The following is a 25402-nucleotide window of genomic DNA, read 5'->3' on the forward strand; positions in this document are numbered from 1 at the left end:
TCTCAATGGTGAGAGACTGTTGTCTATCACCCACTCATGCGAACCTTTAGAAGTCACTGTCCAAGGACACACTGAGACAATGTCTTTCCATTTGTTTTCTGCCCCAGCCCAGACACTGGTTTTAGGACTGTCATGGCTCCGCAAGCACCAACCTTATATAGATTGGAACTCTGGCTCTGTACTGGGGTGGGGTGCGAACTGTAAGGGACGTTGTCTTGTGGAGAAGAACCCAGGGGTCAAGGTTCCTGTTGTTGGCGAGACCGCAATTAACAAGTTTTCTCTCTCTGTCACTCCAGAACCAGAAATCGACTTGAGCTCCATCCCAAAGTGCTACCACCATTTGCGCCAGGTATTTGACAAGGCTCGAGCCCAGGCTCTGCCACCCCACCGCCCCTATGACTGCGCTATTGATCTTGTCCCGGGCTCCTCCATCCCCAGGGGGCGCCTCTATCCCATCTCCGGTCCTGAAAAGGCCGCTATGCGCGAATATATCCAGGCCTCCTTGAAAGCGGGGCTCATCCGTCCTTCCTCGTCCGCGGCTGGGGCAGGTTTCTTTTTTGTTGGAAAGAAGGACGGGTCGCTCCGTCCCTGTATAGATTACCGCCAGCTTAACGACATCACCGTCAAGAACCGCTATCCCCTCCCCCTCATGTCTTCGGTTTTCGACCAATTGCAGCGGGCCAAGGTATTCACAAAGTTAGACCTGCGCAACGCCTTCCATCTAGTCCGCATTCGGGAGGGAGATGAGTGGAAGACTGCTTTTAACACCCCAGACGGCCACTACGAATACCTGGTCATGCCCTTCGGTCTCACTAATGCCCCCGCGTTTTTCCAGGCCTTGATCAATGACGTTCTCCGAGATTTTCTTGACCGTTTCGTTTTTGTTTATCTTGATGATATCCTTATATACTCCCCGGACATTACCACCCACGTACAACATGTTGAATTGGTTTTAAAGCGTCTTCTCGCCAATGACCTTTTTGTTAAAGCTGAGAAAAGTGAATTCCATGTCGACACGATTTCCTTTTTGGGTTTTATTGTGACTCCTGGGGGTGTTCAGATGGACCCTGCCAAAGTAAACACTGTAGTTAGCTGGCCCACTCCGAGCAGTCGTAAGAAGCTTCAGCAGTTCCTCGGGTTCGCCAACTTTTACAGGCGTTTTATCCGCGGTTTTAGTACAATTGCAGGCCCTCTCCACGCTCTCACCTCCACCAAGGTGCGTTTCGATTGGACCCCTGCGGCTGAAGCAGCGTTCCTGGCCTTGAAGACCCGCTTCACCACTGCCCCCATCCTGACCATGCCTGACCCCCGTCGTCAATTCGTGGTGGAGGTCGACGCCTCCTGTGAGGGCATTGGGGCTATACTGTCCCAGCGAGCGGAGCATGATGGAAAGATGCATCCCTGCGCCTTCCTTTCCCGCCGCCTATCTCCAGCTGAGCGGAACTACAACGTAGGCGACCGTGAACTACTCTCCATCAAGACCGCTATGGAGGAGTGGCGGCATTGGCTCGAAGGGGCGGAGCAACCCTTCATAGTTTGGACAGATCATCGAAACCTACAGTATCTCAAGACGGCTAAGCGACTCAATTCTCGCCAGGCCAGGTGGGCGCTCTTTTTTGACCGTTTTTCCTTCTCTATCTCTTACAGGCCGGGGTCCCAGAACATCAAAGCAGACGCCCTCTCACGCCTCTACGACCCCGAGCCTGTAGCCAAGGAACCTGAACCCATCCTGCCACTGAATTGTGTGGTAGGGGCGGTAACTTGGCAAATAGAAACGGAGGTTAAGCAGGCATTAGGGGGGGCCCGGACTCCTCGGGGGTGCCCTGAGAACCGACTATTTGTCCCGGCTGACCTACGCCCCCGGGTGATCCAATGGGCCCACTCCACGCCGCTTTCCTGTCACCCGGGAGTCAGGCGCACCAAGCACGCCATCTCCCGGAGGTTCTGGTGGCCAGGCATGGAGGCGGAGGTCCGGGAGTATGTCGGGGCTTGCTCGGTCTGCGCCCAACACAAGACGTCAACCAGAACACGAATGGGCCTCCTTCAACCTCTCCCGATTCCCTCCAGACCATGGGCTGAGATATCTTTGGACTTCGTCACGGGCCTCCCTGTCTCTCAGGGAAACACCACGATCCTGACAGTAGTCGACCGGTTCTCGAAAATGGCCCACTTCATAGCCCTGCCAGCCTTGCCCTCTGCTAAGGACACTGCTGGGATCATGATGAGACAGATCTTCCGCATTCATGGCTTCCCCCGGGACATTGTCTCTGACCGGGGGCCACAGTTTGTGTCACACTTTTGGAAGGAATTCTGCCGTCTCATCGGAGCCAAGGCCAGCCTCACGTCAGGATACCATCCGGAGTCCAACGGCCAGACCGAGCGCCTCAATCAACAGTTGGAGACCGGCCTCCGGTGTCTGGTATCCCAGAACCCATCCACATGGAGCAACCACCTGGTCTGGGTTGAATTTGCCCACAACACTCTTCCCACCTCCGCCACAGGTATGTCACCCTTCAAATGCGTCCATGGCTACGATCCGCCTTTGTTTGCCGCACAGGAGCGGGAGGTCTCTGTCCCGTCCGCACATGCTTTGGTCCGCCGTAGCAGACGCATCTGGGAAGCAGCTCGCCAAGTCCTCGTCCGCCAAGGGGATCGAGTGAAGAAGGCCGCAGACCGCCACCGACGCCCAGCACCCACCTACCAGGAGGGACAGCGAGTGTGGCTAAGTGCCAGAAACCTTCCCCTCCGGGCCACCTGCCGGAAGTTGGCCCCCCGCTTCGTGGGTCCGTATCCCATCTCGAAGGTCGTAGGCCCGGCAGCAGTGCGTCTACGTCTTCCACGCTCCCTGAGGGTCCACCCCACCTTCCACGTTAGCCAAGTCAAGCCTGTTGTTGAGAGCTCCATGGTACCTACGCCAGCGCCTCCACCTCCTCTGGAGCTCGATGGTGGCCCTGCCTACCAGGTCAAGAGGCTGCTGGCGGTGCGACCCCGAGGTCGTGGCCACCAATACCTGGTAGACTGGGAGGGTTACGGCCCGGAGGAGAGACAATGGGTTCCCTCACGGTTCATCCTGGACCCCTCCTTGATCAAGGACTTCCATAGGGACCATCCTGACCAGCCTGGACCGTCTGGTAGCCGGTCCTAGAGGGGGGGGTTCTGTCACGTCATGGAGTTGTGTCACGTCATTTCCTGTTTTATTTTGAAGGCTTCACCCTCCTTGTGTCTGTACACTTGCCCTTCCTCTTGTCACCTAATTACCTATTGTTTCCACCTGTTCCCCATTACCTCGTGTGTATTTAATGCACTAGTTCCCCTTGTCTTGTGCAGAAGTGTCTTTCGTCCAAGGTCAGTCACGTCAGCCTCTCGTCATAGCCTACCGTCATAGTCTAGTGCAGTTCTACTGAATGTTATCCTCCATTGGAGCGCTTTGTGTTTGAATTTTTTCATATTCGCTATCTTGGCCTTTTCCTCCATTAGGAGCGTTTTGTGTTTTTGCCCTTTCCTCCCGTATGGAGTGCTTTTTTGTTTGAACCCTGATCGTGATTGCTTTGACTTATTCCTCCATTGGAGAGTTTTTTGTTTGTGCATTTTTTCCCGCATGTCAGCGGAAGAACCTGTTTTCAAAATAAAAGTTTTGCCTGAACCTCCGCAGCTGAGTCCGCCTCGTCATCCAGGTCTGACATGGGGCTGTTTCACTTCCAAAGGCCCTGGGAACCTTGTTAGGGTGCATGGCATCATGAATGCTTTGAAATACCAGGACATTTTAAATCAAAATCTGTTGCCCTCTGCCCGAAAGCTGAAGATGGGTCGTCACTGGGTCTTTCAGCAAGACAATGACCCTAAACATATGGACAAATCTACACAGAAATGGTTCACCAGACACAAAATCAAGCTCCTCCCATGGACATCTCAGTCCCCAGACCTCAACCCCATTGAAAACCTGTGGGGTGAGCTGAAGAGGAGAGTACAGAGGAGAGGACCCAGGTCTCTGGATGATTTAGAGAGATTCTGCAAAGAGGAATGGCTGAAGATCCCTCTTTCTGTCTTTTCCCATCTTGTGAAACATTATAGGAGAAGATTAGGTGCTGTTTTGTTGGCAAAAGGGGGTTGTACCAAGTATTAACACCAGGGATGCTAATAATTGTGACACACATTATTTGATGTCGAATAATTATTTCTTTATGTGGGATTTTCCCCCCACTGAATAAATGCACTTGTATTGAAGGTTGGATTTTTTTTTTTTCCATTAAGGTCCCATATTATTTAGAAAAAAAAATTTGAATCTAAAAAACACATAATTATTATGAATCCAATAATTATGGAGGGCACTGTATACACAGGAAAGCTCCTGGGGTGACAGCCATGCACACCAATTTGATGTAGAGTGCGGTGTATGGTCTGAGCACTAACAGGCTGACCCCCCACCTCTTCAATCTCTGCAGCAATGCTAACAGCACTCCTGTAACAAGTCACATGACATTTTGGAGGGAAAATGACAAGCTGTACTCAATTTGGACATTTAGGGATGTACGTTTTTTAAAGGAGTGTACTCACTTTTGTTGCCAGGGGTTTAGATATGAATGGCTATATTTTGACTTATTTTGAGGGGAAAATAAATGAACTGTATTATATAAGCTGCACACAGACTACTTTTCATTGTGTCAAAGTGTCATTTTGCCAGTGTTGTCCATGAAAAGTGCTCTTTCATGCTCTCACTTCCAGTTAGGGTTTTGCCATATATATGGCGGAAAACACTCAGGTGACTTGAAGTTCTGCTCCGAGACCTCCAATTTGGCCAACTTTCAAAATTGTCCAATATGCATGTGTGATACATCATTGGAAAGCTTAAAATTTCAATTTTCTGGGGGAAGAAAAATTTTGAACAGGAGGGCATTAAAAAAAAAAAAAAAAAAAAAAAAAAAAAGTTTTTTAAACAGCAAAACCCTATCTGGAGGTGATAGCATGCGAGAGCTGAATTACAGACGTCATGACTTTAACGAGATATTATCGCGTACTTACCTTGTTTCGATCCAAAAACTCCATGTAGCATGTATCACTGAGTGCCAAGACACAATTGTGAATGGCCACAGCTGCATTTTTGGCGGATTTTATGGGTGAAACATGGTAATATAACAAGCGCTGCGATGCAGAAATCGCAGTTGTTTAAAAGTTTAAAATATGTGAATGAATAATTTAGTAAAGTCTTTTTTTTTTTTTTTTTTAAACGAAATATGAGACATCAATTAATGATTCTAAACTAAAAACGACAGACATTTTAAATAATAAATATAAGTAATTAATTTAAGTTTATGGCTGGGTTGAAACAAAAGCGGTTGCGCGACGTCTGTAAATGGGGGTTTTCAGGGTAAAACGGACAAATTAAAAATAGTTCGGGGGCTTAATGCACCATGAATCTGCTATTGCAGCATATAAACATATTGTTCTATCAAACACAACAATTGTTTTGGCTTAAAATACAGCAGTTTCTTTTAAAAAGGAGTGCAAGAACAGAAACTGCTTTTTCAGTCTTGTTTGTGTTTTCCGCCATATATTTTTTATAAGGTCACATTTTCATGATTCACATCATAATGGTGCTGTTTGTGCTGGGGACAGCGGCTGGTGCCTGTTGATGGTGACTGCTGTCTATGGGCACTGAACCCCTTTTTAAACAGCAAATAACTAACAAAAAATCCTTTTAATTTTTGATGGCTGACAACTGCCATCCATTTTTTTCTGCTGCTCTTTGGTCCTTGGGGAAACCATTACATATGATAGCCCTTTTTGGACAGACGGGTGCATCCAAATGCTGACTTACAATCTGCTAGCTTGTTGTTGCTTGTTGTCTTGGGAAAACAATACTTGGGTGACGGCGCTTCAAGTGTTCGTTCATAGCTGACGTGCTACCGTTGGTATACGAGCTCAGCTTAGCAAAGAGTACACACAGTGGCACCCTCCATATTTTCCTTGAAATATTCCAGGCTCTGGCTATTCTGGTCCGCTTTTTTGGCTTTATGCCACTTTCATGTGTCACCAATTCTGCCCTTTTTGGTAATTGGCGATGTTTTCAACTCCTCGCCATAATGAGGAGTGAACCGGCGATTCACTTGGCTCGTTGTCGTTGGTTTGTCCCATCTCCTCCTCAGGAAGGCGGCAGCGTTCATAAAAACACCGAGAGGCTTCGGATGGCTATTTATCGATACTTTTATTGTCCAAAACAAAAACGCAGGGGCTGCAGCCACTGAACTCCACGCTACCCGCGCAGCGCGCACTTTCCAAACTCACCGATCTCACTCCCTCTATTTCGCTCCCTCTCTCCCCTTCTTCCTCTTTGCTCAATCTGACAATTCCGGTCACATTGAAATAACAGCGGCCCCCTTGGGGATGTTCGTCACAACCGCTTGCATCGCGAGCGCCCGCCATTCTAAACTTTATCCGCATGTAATTTTTTTTTAACCCGTCAATACCCGTCGACGGTATGTTTTGCCCGTCGACGCATTTACGCCATCGATGACGTCGACAACGTCAACTAGTCGGGACAGCTCTAATAAAATCCCCGCCAACTCCAAGATTGAGCCTAAAGTCAAAAATTCTGAACTTCCCCTTTAAAATAAAGACCTAGCAGTTAAAATGTTGTTTATAAAAGTTGTAAAGCAATATAACAAAACAACAAACATGAATGAAACGAACAAGAATCCTACAAAGTATTTCATAATGGGTCAAAATCATTTTTCAAACAGATCATGTGACGAGCACCTTAGAGACTGTCCTTTGCTTTGCTTAGCCAAAACTACACCTGAGGAGGCAAGATGGATATTTAGAATTTCTTTAAACCTAAGCTTTCATACACGACCAACAACAACTGTGCTTGAACCGAGGATTGAACACCAACAGTGTCAAGATGTACTAGTATATACAGTGTATATATACAATATAGGCTAAAGTTTGGAGACACCTCAAGGGGGGATACTTTGAAGAAAGTAGGAGATAAAACCTGTTTTCGGTTATTTCACTTTTTTTTCCCAAGTATATGATTCCACATGTTCGTTCATAGTTTTGATGTCTTCAGTGAGAATTAACAATAGTAGTGAAAATATACGAAACGAAAAAAAGATAAGGTGTGTCCAAACTTTTGACTTTTGTTTCGGAGTCATCAAAATGTTTTGCCCCCCCTCCCACAAAAGTAACATCTCCGCCTATGGTTACAAACTGTAACAATAAAATGTACATAAAGGCTGGTTACAAACTATAACTGCTGCTGTCTTGGCACTTGTAGGCTTTGTTTTGAGTTTTGTTGCGTTGTGCTTCCTTGAATTGGATGTCGAACTATTAGCGGTCGACAGTCTTTTTGAGCCAGCGCAGTTTGCAACGCATAGAGATATTTTTGTCATCTTTACTGTACACAAATGTGAAGTATTTCTACTGCCTCTCAGCATTCTGACAGGATAGCAGGCTATGTTGTTGGCTGCCGCCGCAGACAGTGCTCATAAGCAGTTTTTTCCGATGAGAGAACGTGACATGTGATGTCACTCCCAAACTCAAGAGCAATATTTTCTATTCAAATGCTCTTCGTACATGACTACAGTATTCTTCATTCTATATACATTAGGGTGACCAAACGTCCTCTTTTGCCCGGACATGTCCACCTTTCACGTTGTGTCCTCGTCATCCGGCCGGGTTTTATAAATTCATTACAAAAAGTCCGGTTTTTATGATTTTTCACGGGACCTATTTGAAGAGAATATCTCCGGCCGCTGGGGGGGCAGCGCTTGCCTGCGTTGTCGTGGCTCCTACTACTAGGGGCGGGAGAAGGAGTACAGTTTACCCCCTGTATTATGGGGCATTACCGCCATCTCCTGGGTTGACGGTTTGGCAAGAGAAGAGGCAGTTACAGACTACAATAAGGAGTAGTTTTAAGAGATGTTTATAGTGCTCCGTACACCTTTCTGTAAGTTAATCTTCTGTTAATGTCGCTCATGTGTCTTCTGTTATATATTATACAATATATGGGTACAAAGAGATGCAGTATGTTGAATTAGTCTTGTATTAATTGTTCTGCGTACGTGTATTATGTTGAATTAGTCTTGGAATAACTGTTCTGCGTTCGTGTATTTGGTTTAATGTTAGTTGTATATTTTAAGTAGGAGCGCCTGCCCAGTTGTTAAGAGTTTTTTTACGATAAATACGTATATAATGGCAACTGTTGACTTCTGTCGGAGCTTTGTACTGGTGTGATCTGTAAAATCCCGTTTGATGTCAAATCGTTGTGCTACCGATGATTGTAAACTTAGATAGCAAAGTTTGATTTTGCCTCGTCTCCCGGTACTCGCTAATAGGGTAGCTATCAGTGAGCTAAGCCGCGCTAGGCATTATGGGAAACGTAGTTTTGAACTGCTGCGTTTGCAAACATGCTGGTTGAATAGTTTTTTCGGTTTATTTTGGTTATTGTTTGCGTGTAATCTAGAACATTGAATGAGAATAAAAATTGAGTGGGAATAACAATTTCTCAACGACAATTGTCGTGATAGTAAGCCTACTGTGTGTCTGTATTGACTGTACTATATTTCCACGGGTCTGCATGATATATATTTTTTTGTCATTAAATTTTTTTTTTTTTTTGCGTTTTTTTGTTGTTGTTGTTGTTGTAAGAATAAAGCTTGTTAAGTAAAAAAACTTATTTCTGGCATTTAAAAAAAAAAAAAAACTGAATTTTTCTGTCCAGAATGAGGAGGCACACTTTAAATATATTAAAGTGATATAGGCATCTTTGAGTGAACTGCGAGTAAAATTCATGTATCTCGAGGCCAGGCCGAGTGTCCTCTTTTTGGAAATGAAAATATGGTCACCCTAATATACATTATGAGGCATCAACAAAAGAGTAACGAACAGGCACTAAGGAAACTAACTTTAATCAGATTACCGGCTTGGAAAAATGAATACGTTAGATTGCTTGTTACTGAAAGAAAGTAAACACATTACAGTAACACGTTACTGACGACAGTGATGCTAAGATAACTGATGATCAATTATTGCAATTTAAATTTGCTAATAAATCAAAAAATTTAGTCTGGAAGTTTTAAAAATGTTTATTTAGTAGTTTTTGAAAACAAAGGTTGCAAACGAATGGTTTACCTGAACCAGTACACATGAAAGTTAGTAGCCTATAATTCATTACAGCTTCAATTTGCATTGATATTTTTTTAGCCTATCAATTAATTAGGTTCATATTTGTGTGAAATGAAGCTCTGACCCCCGTTCACACAATCGGTTTGGTCTTATTAAAGGGCAACTGAAGAGCTTTTCGGATTTCGCTTTTGAGTGTTTTACTCAGTTGAATTGTATTAAATGCATCATTCGCTGTCTCAAAAAGTCACATTAAAAAAAAAAAAAAAAAAAAAAAAAAAATTGACCACTTAGTTTTTTGAGTTATGGCCATAGCAACACCACAGCAACGAGGGACGCGCCGCCCTGCCAACCGCTACCTGATGACGTAACTTCCAGGAAGCCTCGCCACCACTCTGAACACGGAAATATAGCACCACGTTATCTTCGCTATATATTGCATACATTTTCTGGGTTTTACTCGCGAGATTCGTCATGCCATCTCGATGTGTAGCGATGAATTGCTCACAGGAAGACTCGAGACTCTATGAGTGGTCCCCAAAAACCTCTCCTGCAAAGGTTTGGACCATTTTTGTGAGCATGCATACAGGTCCCCAATCGGCTCATTGTTTTCATCATTTCAGCGACGACAGCTTTGAAAACCTACAACAATGCAACATTGGTTTTACAAAAACGTAAGTAGAGACCTTTACTGGCTTTTACGATTCTAAAATTTGATGCACTTCTGTTGATAAACGAGGGGGACTCCTACTGCCTGTTTGTTGAAGCGCGACATTTTTTTTTTTAAGAAGGAACAATAGCATCAAATAGATGCTGATTTGACTGGGGCATTATTATTTGATCACCAAGAAATTATTATTAAAAATTAATAAATTAAAATTAGGATTCATCCAATATTTTCATGCTACTGTGATTTTTTCTTTCCCCAGGAAGCCAAACATAAAAAATTAAGCGGCGGAAACCCTCAACACGATGAAAAAAGCGTTGCAAGTCAGTCGCCACCCAGTTTCCCAAAATCAACAGAGAGTGGGTCGAGTCATATGATGACCCAAGTGATGCGGTGTCCAGCGATGATGACTGAAGAGATCCTATGAGGCCTGCCAGATGCTGAATTTCTTTCGTCTGCGACATCAGATGACGATGACTCAGGAGAAATAAATGTAGCAAATTTTGATGACATGAAATCATAAACTATTCATATATACTGTACACATTTTTAAAAGAAAAATCTAGTTACCTTCATATTTTAATAATGATTTATCTTTGTATGGAGAACACAATGCAACAGAAAAGAGTAAATACATATTTTCCACTGCCATTATCATTTTTCAATGTTGCGCTAGTCCGTTGCTATCCTAACTTTGTGTTGCTTACTAAATTTATGTTTTTTGATGTGTGCCATTGTGTGCTAGGTATAACTTAGCTTTCTATGTTGTGTTACAATCTGACAGCGAAAGCTGATGCTGATTCAACATAAATCTGGTATCATTTATTATTGTGGCCTATTGAATAGTGTTTCAGAATGTAATATAATTACAATATATTATCTACCAATAGAATACATTAAACAGTCAACAAAATATGTCAATGTTGTTTACAATTTATGGTTTTATTTTTTTTAAAGTAATTCATGCCCGTGTCAGTGCTTCAGCCTCCTCAAGTTTGGCTCTCACGTCTGGGATCTCCTGACGAAACAGGCGTACTCTTGGAAGGGTAATTACTTGACGGTTTACAGCAACACCTGGAAAATAAAATCGTTTTGTCATTTATTTTGAAAAATCAATAACATATCATTCATTTAGCCACATTTGGGCTAGCTTTACCATATTTAGATCGGTTGGAGCTGTCCCATTACCTAATATCCAGTTTTAGCTATGTGGAGAGCATAGAAAAATATACAACCATGTAATCGCATTCTCTCAAATAAAAAAATCATGATGCTGGACTTAGGCTTACCACTCACTCTCCCGTTCATGAAGTGTCGAGTTGTCAATTGGTGTCATGACGACATCTGCTGTGTCAAGCAAATCGTCGTCATCTGACGCCTCAAGTTCAAACATGTAGGGATTAATTGTAGCTCATCTTTCCTGGGAGCCTTTGCCATCGGTAGCGTCACGAAAGAGTGATCCTGAATGGTTACCTTTGGTGGAAATATCACTGACATCGTTGTTGCTGCTATGCTAGCTGTGGATAGTCTTCTCTGTTGCGTCGGTGAATCTATGTCACACTTCCGGGTTTGCGAAGGGAACATTAACGAAGTGCAAAAAAACTAAAAAAAACGCAAATTATCCTTGCAATTACGTGTTGATAATGTCATGGTTGTTTTGACGAACTCGTCCAAAATTTATATTCGTGAAATTACTCCAAAATCCGAAAAGGTCTTCAGTTGCCCTTTAATGTCCTGTCCTCAGCAAAATGTGTACATGCAGGTTATACTGTTCTATTGTTCCTATCAATGTTGAGACCAAACCTACGCCCTTGCTGACTTCCCACTTTCCCCTAATGCTACACGAGCGTTGCTGTGACGTCATCAGCAGACGCAGGACCCCGAGCGGATCGTGCACCTACTCCAGAAAATGAGATCACATCAGTGACCACGCGTTTCAACACGGTGCAGTAACACGTTTCCACGCGTGTAGGAGTTGGAGGAGGCGGAGCGGAGAGGATTCATCAACTCCTGTGGCAAAATATGGCAGATTTATGGCAGTACTTGACCTAACGGAAAAAATCCACAATCCACGATACAACTGACAAAGGTGACTACGGAGTCAGCATGTTTTTGGACCTATCCAAAGTATTTGACACCATTAAGACCGATATACTAATAAAAAAACTACAACATTATAGGATTAGAGGCCTAGTGCTAGAGTGGTTCCATAGCTATCTGTCTGGAAGTCATCAGTATGTCAACACTAATAACTCATCCTCATAAAACAAATCCATCATGCAAACTCATCAATCATGGAGTCCCCCAGGACTCCATCTTAGGGCAGCTCCTCTTCATCCTGTACATTAATGACTTTAATTCCTCATCCGTTTTTCATAAAGTACTATTTGATGATGATACAAATTTATTCTTTTCCCATAAACATCCCTCTGCACTTGAGCAAATCATAAATAGTGAACTAAAGAAATTAGACACATGGTTCAAATGCAGTAAACTCTCTCTAAATATCAATAAAACAAATTACATTGTGTTTCGCTCCGATAAAAAACAGCCCATCAACAAATCTGCTTAAACATAAATGGAGAAACCATTGAAAGAGTCTGCTCTACAAAATTCCTGGGGGTCCATATTGATGAGTACCTCAATTTAAAAAAAAAACATATTGATGAGCTCACAAATAAATTGTCGAAATATGCTGATCTGTTTTTTAAACAGTGACATTATATCCCACTATCTGCACTTCTCATCCTGTATAAATCTTTATTTGAACCACATTTACAATATTGTAATATCATATGGTGCAACACATTTCCAACCTACCTAAAAAAACTTGAAACACTATAGAAAAAAATTATACGTGCCATAACATGGTCCGGGTTCAATGCTCCAACTAAATACAGTGCCTTGCAAAAGTATTCGGCCCCCTTGAATCTTGCAACCTTTCGCCACATTTCAGGCTTCAAACATAAAGATATGAAATTTAATTTTTTTGTCAAGAATCAACAACAAGTGGGACACAATCGTGAAGTGGAACAACATTTATTGGATAATTTAAACTTTTTTAACAAATAAAAAACTGAAAAGTGGGGCGTGCAATATTATTCGGCCCCTTTACTTTCAGTGCAGCAAACTCACTCCAAAAGTTCAGTGAGGATCTCTGAATGATCCAATGTTGTCCTAAATGACCGATGATGATAAATAGAATCCACCTGTGTGTAATCAAGTCTCCGTATAAATGCACCTGCTCTGTGATAGTCTCAGGGTTCTGTTTAAAGTGCAGAGAGCATTATGAAAACCAAGGAACACACCAGGCAGGTCCGAGATACTGTTGTGGAGAAGTTTAAAGCCGGATTTGGATACAAAAAGATTTCCCAAGCTTTAAACATCTCAAGGAGCACTGTGCAAGCCATCATATTGAAATGGAAGGAGCATCAGACCACTGCAAATCTACCAAGACCCGGCCGTCCTTCCAAACTTTCTTCTCAAACAAGGAGAAAACTGATCAGAGATGCAGCCAAGAGGCCCATGATCACTCTGGATGAACTGCAGAGATCTACAGCTGAGGTGGGAGAGTCTGTCCATAGGACAACAATCAGTCGTACACTGCACAAATCTGGCCTTTATGGAAGATTGGCAAGAAGAAAGCCATTTCTCAAAGATATCCATAAAAAGTCTCGTTTAAAGTTTGCCACAAGCCACCTGGGAGACACACCAAACATGTGGAAGAAGGTGCTCTGGTCAGATGAAACCAAAATTGAACTTTTTGGCCACAATGCAAAACCATATGTTTGGCGTAAAAGCAACACAGCTCATCACCCTGAACACACCATCCCCACTGTCAAACATGGTGGTGGCAGCATCATGGTTTGGGCCTGCTTTTCTTCAGCAGGGACAGGGAAGATGGTTAAAATTGACGGGAAGATGGATGAAGCCAAATACAGGAACATTCTGGAAGAAAACCTGTTGGTATCTGCACAAGACCTGAGACTGGGACGGAGATTTATCTTCAAACAGGACAATGATCCAAAACATAAAGCCAAATCTACAATGGAATGGTTAAAAAATAAACGTATCCAGGTGTTAGAATGGCCAAGTCAAAGTCCAGACCTGAATCCAATCGAGAATCTGTGGAAAGAGCTGAAGACTGCTGTTCACAAACACTCTCCATCCAACCTCACTGAGCTCGAGCTGTTTTGCAAGGAAGAATGGGCAAGAATGTCAGTCTCTCGATGTGCAAAACCGATAGAAACATACCCCAAGCGACTTGCAGCTGTAATTGGAGCAAAAGGTGGCACTACAAAGTATTAAAGCAAGGGGGGCGAATAAAATTGCACGCCCCACTTTTCAGTTTTTTATTTGTTAAAAAAGTTTAAATTATCTAATAAATGTTGTTCCGCTTCACAATTGTGTCCCACTTGTTGTTGATTCTTGACAAAAAATTAAAATTTTATATCTTTATGTTTGAAGCCTGAAATGTGGCGAAAGGTTGCAAGGTTCAAGGGGGCCGAATACTTTTGCAAGGCACTGTAAATATTTCACCACCACCACCACCACCACCACCTTCTGAGGCTAAAAGAACACAACTACTTTCAATCTACTTGCATAATGTATCAGGTCATCCATAAACTAAACCATAAATTAAGTGATTTCATCCCAATCTGTCCTCCTCAGCACACAAATACTACCCGAAGAAAAAAATCACATCACTGGAAAAAAACAGAAGGCTAAAGTCTACAAGCTTTGGCATTGTGAGCAGAGGACCACAGATCTGGAATGAACTGGACGAAACACTTAAAATGTCGCACTCCATCTCCATTTTTGAGAAAAAAATGAAAACTCACCTCCTTGCAATGTATGCTTAATATGTTGAGTGTTTGAATAACATTACTGAGGTATTGCATGTCAAATCTGATGTAATCAGAATGTTGAAATTTTCCTTAGTTAATTGTATGTATGTGTGTATGTGTGTGCTGTTTGACTGGGCCCCTACTACAAGCTTCAAAAAAGCTTATTTGGAGTGTCGCTTTCATGCATCTTATCAGATGAACTGCTTGTATATATGACAATGTTCTTGTGTGCACCATGATACTACTGTATGTGTGAATAAACTGAAACTGGATGACGAACTAATTGCAGAAGTTCTAAATCTAAATCATTACGCTGAAACTTAGGGTTCAAAATAAGCCTAAACGATATTCAAAGGTGGGTAGAGCTGCCAAAAAATTTACTCGAGTAGCAGTACTTCAGAATAATATTACAAAAGTAAAAGTAGTCATTCAAAAAATGTACTCAAGTACAAGTAAAAAAGTATCCAGTGAAAAGAATACTCAATGAGTTAACATTGTGAGTAACTGCTTTATTTTTTTAAACAATGGTATTTTTTCTCTCTCAGCACAAACTTATCCATATGAACAGTTGTTATAATACTGTACAATAACCCATTACAAAAATACAAAATAAAATAAAATAAAATAAAAAAGTAATAATAATAATACATTGAATTTCGGTGAGAGAGAGAAAAAAAAAAAGAAATGAAGCTTTAGTCGTCCAAAAAGCATTAGTGCCCTCTAGTGGAGAAAATAGTTCCTAGTTTGAATCGTGAAAACTTCCTTCATAGTGACTATTATGAAATTAAAAGGATCATATCTCTGGTTTTCCGTGGTCAATCGGTTCCAGATAAAAACTGGGAGATTTATGTTGAGGGAAGCACTCTACAAAGTTGTGGCAATACATCGATTGTGAGATTCATTCCACCAGTGTAAATGTTATTGTATTGTTGAGAGAAATAAGTACTGCCCTTGAAACAGCTAATGTTTTTGCACCTTCTTGTGAAAAAGAGCCGCTTAGGTCAGCTTTGTGTTGTATAGGCATGTTGAGAAATAAGTACTGCCTTTGAAATGGTTCGTGTTACTGCACTTTCTTGTGTATAGAAAAAACAAAAAAAGTAGCTTAAGGGCAGCTTTTTGTTGTATGGGCATGTTTCAATCGTTCCTGTTGAATCATTAGGATATTTTAAATACATAATTGACATAAATTTGTCTGGCTACTTTATTAATTAATAATGTATGATGCATCAATAATCGTGATCATCGTCAATACCGTGATCATCGTTCAACGATTGAATCGTTGAACCCCGAATTGTAATCGAATCGAATAGTGGGGTGCCTCAGATGGCATACCCCTAGCGCTCTATGTCAAATACTTCATTTTTACGTTGCTTTGAAGACGCCACGCGATTAGGGTTGCCACCTTTCAGAAATAGAAATAAGGGACGCCCCCCCTCGCGCCCGAAGCCTTACAGGCGAAAAAGAAAAAGGGACATCCTCAAAACTCCTAAAATCCATAGAAATTTAGAAAACTGTATTGTGCACTATGTGGGCATGGCAGTTTTTTTGCAGCAGATTTTTTTTCTTTTTTTTCTGCAGTTTAGTGAAAACAGTTGTGAATACCGTAATTAACATTTATGTTGTCAGCACTGAATGCAGTCACGTGATCCATTGACAAGCCAAATTTTTCAAGGGAATGTTCCAGGGGAGCTACAATTCCAGCAGCTGACTCGTCTGCATTCTCTATGAAGTCCAGCGTTTTGTTGGTGAGCCTAGACTCTGGACTTCCTGCTCAATTTATTCGAGGGATTGGTCTATATGGAGAATGGGATGGGTGACGTTAAGATCTTGAGCACAACACCCACTGCCTTCGGAACCAGGACTTGTTTCAACAGTGCCTCTTGCTTTGTTCTCCCCAAAGTCCTTTTCTTCACCATTTTGGAATCACATAGAATCTTTTGATTGAGCTTGTATCCACCGTCAGCACTGTTGTGGCTCTGGCCATGTTGTACTGTGTGGTATACCTGTGTCACCTCAGCTGCAGTAATTTAGAGGGTAGGAGTGGGATGATGTCAAATTATTGCTTTAATTTTGGTATCACTATTAATCAATCAATTGATAGTATATATTCACATTAAGACTATTAATTCAGTGTTTATTTGCTGTTAATCGCTTAGGAATAATTCCAAATGAGGAGCATTAGTTAGCATAACAAAATAAGATGTTCTTTATGGGTACATAAATTCATTCTATATTGACTGATAATAAATGCATGTTTCGGAAAAAAAAAAAAAAAAAAAAAATCAACATTCCAGCGAGGTAACTTCCGTAACTAGGCAACCTACCCGGAAGTGGAGCGCAGCGCAGCGCAGGGCAGCGCAGGGCAGGGCAGGGCAGGGCAGGGCAGGGCAGGGCAGGGCAGGGCAGGGCAGGGCAGGGCAGGGCAGGGCAGGGCAGGGCAGGGCAGGGCAGGGCAGGGCAGGGCAGGGCAGGGCAGGGCAGGGCAGGGCAGACGGCAGCGGGCATGCAGATAACTATTTTGCTGTCTTTAATCTCTCCTGCCCTTTTTGTTCATTATTGTTGGCTCATTGTTCACTTAAGAGCGCGGGTCTGTGTTTGCGTGTGACAGACGTGAATGTGCTGGGCGTGCCATCGGAGCCGCGGGTCGCGCGGGGTTGCACCATGGGACAATTGTGAAATACGGAATAAACTGCGTTCCGTATTGGTTCAATATGGAACGCAACTTTTAATTCCCAATTACGGAACGATTCCGTATTTCAAGGGACGGGTGGCAAGCCTACACGCGATTGACGTGCTCATAGTATGGCAAGCTTGTGTACAATAAACAGGAAAAATGTAATGACACTTGCCCAAAGTAGCAGAGTAGCGTTTTTTCTTCACAAATAAGTTTTCTCAAAAAGTTACTCAAGTAAATGTAATCGAGTATATGTAATGCGTTACTTCTCCCCTCTAGCGATATTTAGGAAAAAAACAACAACTATTGTTGGGATTTTTTTGGGGGTGAGGGGTTGCGATATATTACGATATTATACTAAAAATAGAAGAATTTTCACCAAATGACTTGAATAGCTGTTTGGGATAGGCCTGAATGATATATTGCCAAGACTCCACAGTTACTTTTTGCATTGGTTGCACCAGTGCGCCCAACTTTTTTTCTTAAGGTGCACCAGCACAAAATGTAGGCGCGCACACACATTTTTCATCACTCGCCAGAACATTCATATAATTCATTCATCTTCTGGGTCGTGGGGGGTGCTGGAGTCCATCACAGCTAACTCCAGGCAGAAGGTGGGATACACCCTGAACTGATTGCCAGCCGGGCACACCACCATTGACGTACACACTCACACCTATCGACAATTTAGAGTGTTCAACCAGCAGGAACCCCAAAAACACCCCACACAGGCACGGGAAGAACATGCAAACTCCACACAGGAAGGCCACCCACGATCCCAGAACTATGAGGTGGACGTTCTAACCACTGTCCCACCATGCCTCCTTCATAACGGGAATTATTTTCAAACAAGAATGACTTAGAAAAATGATTTTCTTACTTCATTATACTTATTAATTATATTATTTATTATTTATTTTATTTATTTTATTATTATTTATTTATTATTATTTATATTAATTATAATACTTCATTGAGTCCACTCAGCCTCAAACACCTCCCTCCTACTAAGCAATGCGACCAAACTTTTCTTGGTCACCAGTGCAGCTAGCGTTTGGTACTTAAAGTTAACAATGATTGACCGGGTTGTAGCTTTGATCTGGGCATCGACCACTCAGTAGCTCTACGATCAAAGGCAACTCATCCATTGTGTAAGTGAGAGGCTGTTCTCGTCAGCGTGAGCGTCAAAGCGTGAGTGAATCTGTGGCGCCGTATGAGCATGAAGCAGAAAAACGAGTTTGTGTTTTTGCGCTATATTTGAAATATCGCACATCCTTGCGATGCGAGTATTGCACATCGCGGTGACGATCTTCAAACGATATATCGTTCAGGCCTAGTTCAAAATGTTTTGTCCACCAAATTTTTACATACACTTGGCGTGTTCTCAAAGACACAGTCACTGTGCCAAAAATGCCCCGAGATTTGCTTTTAGGAGAAAATCCCGATGTGCCACTTCTTGCTCGAGAGCAATTGCACAACCTCAGTGTAGCAGACTTTCTCCCGAAATTTGAGAGCAATGAAAGGAAAAACGAAATGTTAGATTGTAAATATTTCAAATGACAATTTAACCATCATGAAAAATGAGTGGACATAGATGAAATTTTACAATGAGGTACGATTTTCACGGTCCTTTTCAGACAGATAAAACTGCTCTTAGAAATGCCATCTCATTCCAAGTTAGATAATCTTGAATGAGATTGGCCCCTTTCAGACTTGCAGTATATACCGCTAAATTCATGTGTGACGTGGGATTTACCCGTTTCATGGCTTTTAGACGTGGGGAGGTATACCGGGAATTACCCGGGTTGGACACTTTCCGACGTGTTGTTGGCGACTCGGCGCTCCATATGCAGGATGGGCAGGGGACGGGATTTTATAACCGGACATGATGTCATTTTTGGTCGGCGTGGCAACAGAATAAACCACACATTTCCAAAGCTGGAGAATGGACTGTCTCTTCCTTGGCTCTAAGATCCAGTAGCAATGTATTTTTGTTATGTTTCCAGTTTAAATTTGCTATCTTTCCAGTTTGCCATGTTGATAATTGCGATTTTTGTTTACCTCTTTTTGTCTCACTGCAAAGAAAGAGGAAATGACGATCAACCCGCCATGATATATACGTCATCAGCCTTCGCGCCGTGACCCGTGAAATAACCGGCTGTTTTCATACATGAATGTCCCAGACATTATACTAGGATGCGACTCATGTCCGTGTCATCTCCATATCAGTCGACCGGGGAAATAGCTTTCAGATATAAGGGCTACCCGTTTAAATCCCAGCACTTAACCGCAGTTCAGCGTGTGTCTGAGAGTGGCTTATTGTTGCAGTCCAGAGATAAAATCAAGAAGAAATAACAAAAAATACAGGATAAATGTTACTCTTGCTCCAGAAACCAAGGAGACAAAATGCAGTTTTGCCTAAAACAGTGTGGCTAGATAAGCCACACAGGTTTGTTTGGTTTAGTTTTAGTCTAGATCCCCTTTCAACTTATGCAGTTTTTCATTGTAGATGGGCACCTCCCTTTTTATGTCCATAGCTATATCATCTTATTTAGCTCATTGGCATTTTTGAAGATACACATTTGGGTAAACACTGACAATACATATAAGTGTCATCCATGAATCTGGAGATGCAGTTGCTCTTCTTCCTCATCAATGTCACTAGTTGAGCCATCTGGGTTATCAGGACTGAACCGAGCTGATCGCATCTTCCCAAACAGACCAGGACTCAGCTGCTGGCGGCGAAGCCTATGACAAAGAAAACAGTGCCACGGGAAAAAGTGTTTAGCCAAAAAGGTTTTTTTTATTTTTTTACATCATTATCTAATCGTGGGTCAAAAATCATAAGACAAATAAAATAGTGAGTGTGTATCATTTAAGGCCGAATAACGAGTACTTTCAGAAATCATGCGTAACGTGAGCAGTCTCTGTGCCTGAAATTTAGTTTGTATCTGGAGGTGGTTGGTCATAAATCTGTCAGTTTCTCTTTACTTCATAGCGTAAGTTAGAGAGCCTATCCATTCCACTTGTTGATATAGAGAACGCCCACATTGCTGAAAATCCAGTCCGCATTTCCCCTGTGCTAGCAGTTGGTACAACCTATGTAACTCCTGGAGGCTATGCCCCCCGTTCTTAAAACCTAGTGACGCCTCTGGCTGCAACTTTTATTTTTTATAATCGATTAATGGAAAGATGCAAGTACTGCCCCCTTCATTCCTCTTTCACTCCTACTATTAGGAGCACTGAGCCATCTGGAGGTTGCCTCTTCCTGTATACGTTATGTAAATAATACATTGTTGAAATCTAGACATGCGCAATCGCTGAGGTTTTGTGCGATATTTTTGTTGCACGACCAGTTCATGTCTCTGTCACTTTATCCTCCCACGACCTCCATCCTTCGACGCTCTCTGCCGTTTACGCGGCTCAGAGTAGGCATGTGCCGGTTACCGGTTTCAAGGTTTACCATGGTATGAAAACAAAAATTTTCCGTCATACCGTAGTACGGTATTCGCTATTTTACAAGTCTCAAAAATGCAGCCAGAAGTGTCTTGGAGCGGTAGCGCTCAATCCTCCCTCTCCGGTTGTTGATGTGCTAAACACCAAAAAAGAAACACTCCAAACAAAAGGCGTACTTTTCTTGAATTTATGGAGGTCTCAAATCATGGTAACTGAAATATAAAAAATGAACACTTTTAAAACGTTGTACAATAGTATTTTACACGTGTGAGTAGCTTCATTAGCACAAACACAACAGAATGTGAGGAAGTCATCAATGAAAAAGTTCGCCAAAAACAAAACACACATTTTCCTTTCAAATTCAAAATACAAATTAACTAAAAACTTACAAAGACGAATGTTAGCCTAGACTTAGCTGGGAGAGCAACTTCGTCGAGGTTATAAATCTCACGGCCACTGAGAAACAAGCTTGAATGAAGAAAAAGGGATAACATCAAAGATCGCTAATTGCGACAGATGATCTTGCCCTAAGCACAAATGTACGCTCGCTGGACAAGGAGACGTCTCACTCCCAGTGTTTTTAGATTAAACCTTTACACAACAACATTCACATTTTAACTAACTTATCCATATTTAACTTATTAACTTATGAATTCTGCGTCTTTTTAACACAAAGGCATGACATGTAGACTAGAGTTGACACAGTGGCTGAAAATGGGGAAACTTCACTTGAGCTTTTGCCCCCTCAAATAAAAATAAATAAATAAATAAATTTAAAAAAAATACAGTCAATATAATTTTATTTAGAAGTGTTTTTACTTTTTTAAGGCAATTAATTTAGTTTTTTTTTTTTTTTTTTTTTTTTTAACCCATACCTCTCAAAATACATTTTGGAGCTATAATTGCAATACCGTGATGCCGTAAAACTGCGGTATTTTTGCTCACGGTTATCGTACCGTCAAAATCTCATACCGGCACATGCCTAGCTCAGAGACACCTGTGCAGGCTTGTTCGCTGCCAAAAGTCGGCCTCCTCATAGTGTTCTCGCTCGACGGTTTTTCCTCCGCAACACTTCTTGCAGCCTAGCCAGCCAAAAGGCACTTCCGGCGGCTTGTTCGCCACCATAAGTCGCTGTCCTCATCTGATTGACTAAAACCACACCCACCGTCATCTCCTGTGTGTTGTCTTCAGACACTTGCAAGTTGCACCATGTAGGCATTAAGTGAGTGATTGTTTTATTTAAGTAGAAATAAGGAATTTGTAAGCACGAAGCATGCGTCCTAACTGAAATTCACCTCTCTGTGCACGCAGAACCCCATTGAAGCCAGGATTGTAAATTTGAGTGAATGTTTTATTTTTGTATAATTGTGAATTAGCGAAGCTTGTCATTTTTCAGAAGAGGGTCGTCCGTGTGTTCGTGATCTCTAAGACACCACGCAAATTGCCAAATACTGACAATGCTTCTTCATTGACAGCCAAAAAGAGCAAAGAGAACGCTAATGAGCACTATTCAGCAGCATATTAATGAGAAACGGCATTTTTGCCGAAGAGCCAGAGAAGGTTTAGGGTTGTTAGATTAGTTAGTAATCAGTTAGAAATACTGTGGCTAATTTTACATATTATCATACTCAAAGGTTTCAGTTAATCAAACCACATTTAATATCACACAAAGACAACCCAAATAGATCCAAAATGCAGATTTTAAAATGAAGAATTTGTCATGCCACAAAAAAATCCCAAACTATCTGGCCATATGTGAAAAAGTAATTGCCCAGGTTGTGCCACCCTTGCCAGCAATAACTGGATGAGTCATAAACACTGATCCCAACTCAGCCAGCAAGGCCTACAGTTTTTTGGATGTTGTTCTAGATTATTTTGTCATGAGTCGTCTTCGCACACTTGAAGTCATTTTAGCTGGTCAACCACTTTTGCCACTGTTCCGCGTTTTCTCCATTTTGGAATAAAAGCTCTGACCGTGGTTCTCTGGAGTCCCAAAGTCTTGGCTTTATAACCTTTTCCAGATGGATTTATTACAATCAATCATTTTTTTTAAAATCTTGGCATGATGTGTTTGTCCTTGAGATCCTGTAGCCTATGTCACTTGACATTATCTATTTTTAAATGGTTTTTTTTTTTTAATAGTACAGTGGTACCACGACATCCGATCGCTTTGACACACACTATCTTTTCGACGTCCGACGTAAAATATGGCTCTTAATTTGTTTGTACATCCGACAACATGCTCTAAATACGACGGTCTATGACAGCACCGCAGTTTCTTAGTTTTCCCGCAAGACAGACGCGTGGCAGATTTTCTTGTGAGAGAAATCAAAATGGGTTCCAACAATGCTAGTGCTGGTGGTTGAAAAAAGTTGATGCTTACCGTTACCATTAACATGAAGATAGATATGATATGATGATGAGAAAAATATGAGCGTGGGGTGCGCATCCTGATATGGCTCGCTCAGTACAGCCGTAGACTGTCTATGACGGTCCTCCTCTGTTCGCGAGTCTTTATAAGTTAAGATGGCAATTATTATTGTGGTAACATCGCCAAAGAAATTGCCAGCTTCTTCAGGTTTCTACTCATTCATTCCATCAACTTGTGCCTACTGTCCCCCGCAGCAAGTAAACAAAGTGAAACTAAAAGGGCTCACTATCAAGTCAGCCACACGACGCGTTCAGGTACACCACGCAAACACATTTGCCACATTAAACAGGTATTATTTTACTATTATTAGGGACCGAGCACCAACTGGCGCAAGAGCCCTATTAGAATGCAAAGGATTATAATTTTTCTTTTTCATGGCAAATGAAAATGGCCAATTTGGAGGCCTGAACATGTTTGAAAACTCACCAAAATTTGCACATAAATGCAGCTTTGCGTAATTTTTGATAATTTTGCAACGTTGCGAAAAAATGTAACAAAATGGGTCAGTGGCGTCCCCTTAATATTTCAAAAAGTCCTCTCCTATTGGGTTTTTTCAACATAGAGCAAAGAAATTTGGGGAGTTGATACGTTGTGCAAAATTGCTTCAAAAAGTCTCTCGCACCCATATTCCAAACCCAACAGGAAATCGGATATTGGTGAGACTTTTCATGAGACATATGAGATCTAAAGCTATCAAAATGGTAAGTTTTCATTCACGGGCCTGACCTGGGCGTAGTGCCAAAGACAGCCTTTTTTTTTTTTTTTGCAAAACCCCCCTAATCCTAACCCAAAATTCAGTAAATGACAAATAACGGGAGATTGTGTGGCTCAGTGGGAGAGTAGTTGTCCCCCAACCTACAGGTTGTGGGTTCGATTCTCTGCCCTGATTAACTAGCCTAAGTATCCTTGACCAAGATACTGAACCCCACATTGCTCCTAGTGCTACGTCACCAGTAGGTAGATGGCGATGTAGTGTAAGAAAAGCGCTATACAAGTATAACACCATTTAACTCCCTGACACAAGGTTCAATCTTTTTCATATCTGGTATGTATGTGAGGTATCACACCCTGAACACGACTGTATTGAAATATTACCCATTAGACCTGGCGACAACTGCTGGGAAAAGGAAACGGCCTTTTTTTTTTTTTTAAACGAGAAAGGCTCCTCCCGCAAAGGATATTTTCCTTTGCGGGAGGTCAATTGACCTCAAACCTGTTTCAGGGGAGCCTTGCGTTCAGCTGCATGATAAAAAATATTGAGGTTTCGTTAATGTACAGGGGTCCAAACAGGACCGTGAAAATGACCGTCGCGATTTTGTCTCGCCACAAATTTTGAACAGGCAGACATACAACACATCTGCGCCAAACTTCCCGTGCTTGGTGAGAGTCGTACCCTGAATGGTTCTGTTGGGATCATTTGCATCAACCGTACAGCGCCAACTAGTGGCAACAGAAAGTCATTTCACTTATACATGTCCAGTTCTTTTCAGGTTGGTCATTTTGGTTTCAAGACGTTTTGTAATTCTACATTTTATGGTTCACGTCCACATGTCTCTGTCTGTTGCCGTGACGCCCATTTTGTTCACCGTTAAAAGGAAGATTTTTTCAGGGTTTTGGCAGCTTATAGACCCACAAAATTTGGCCCACTTGGTCAAATTAGCCCAATTAGAAGATTCATTTTGGGTTTGAAAATGGGCTTGGCTGCACAGCTCTGTAGCGCCTCCTTTTTTGTAGGACTGTCTTCAATAGGGGCTTTTTCACCTAGGTGTGTGAATATATTTGTAATCCCAAAAAAAAAGGCGAGTTCCAAGAAGGTTAAGTTCCCAGGAGATGATGAGAGGGGGATGATCTGCCACCACCCTGACCTGCGTGCTGTCTGAGTTGTGCCAGAGTGCGAGGGCCCGTTCAGTCCTGCTTGCAGGCGTAGTTGCTGTTATTATATTATTATTCCTTTTTTTTTTTTTTTCATTATTTATTTGTTTTGCTCTTTGTTATTGATATTTGCTATAGTAACATGAATATTTATTGAGAATTTAGTGTAGGTTTTCGGGCTGTGGAACGAATTACCGTATTTTTCGGACTATAAGTCGCAGTTTTTTTTCATATTTTGGCTGGGGTTGCGACTTATACTCAGGAGCGACTTATGTGTGGAATTATTAACACATTATGATATAATTTCACATGTTATTTTGGTGTTTTGCAGTGAC

At 42.1% G+C, this 25402-nt stretch overlaps 1 protein-coding gene across 4 annotated transcripts in view; it reads right to left on the reverse strand.

The window, feature by feature from the left end:
* Positions 1–14998: 14998 nt before the first annotated feature.
* The window catches only part of LOC130921704 (coiled-coil domain-containing protein 102A-like), an 88655-nt gene continuing 78251 nt past the window's right edge, over positions 14999–25402 (reverse strand). For 3 of the 4 annotated variants that reach the window (XM_057845920.1, XM_057845936.1, XM_057845927.1), the window contains one exon: positions 14999–20056. In XM_057845920.1, coding sequence (XP_057701903.1) covers positions 19921–20056 — 136 coding nt within the window. In that variant the 3' untranslated portion in view covers positions 14999–19920. The remainder of the gene's footprint in view (positions 20057–25402) is intronic. The other variant, XM_057845942.1, reaches the window with a different exon arrangement.

This window comes from Corythoichthys intestinalis, chromosome 1 (genome assembly GCF_030265065.1).
Source record: "Corythoichthys intestinalis isolate RoL2023-P3 chromosome 1, ASM3026506v1, whole genome shotgun sequence".
NCBI lineage: Eukaryota > Metazoa > Chordata > Actinopteri > Syngnathiformes > Syngnathidae > Corythoichthys > Corythoichthys intestinalis.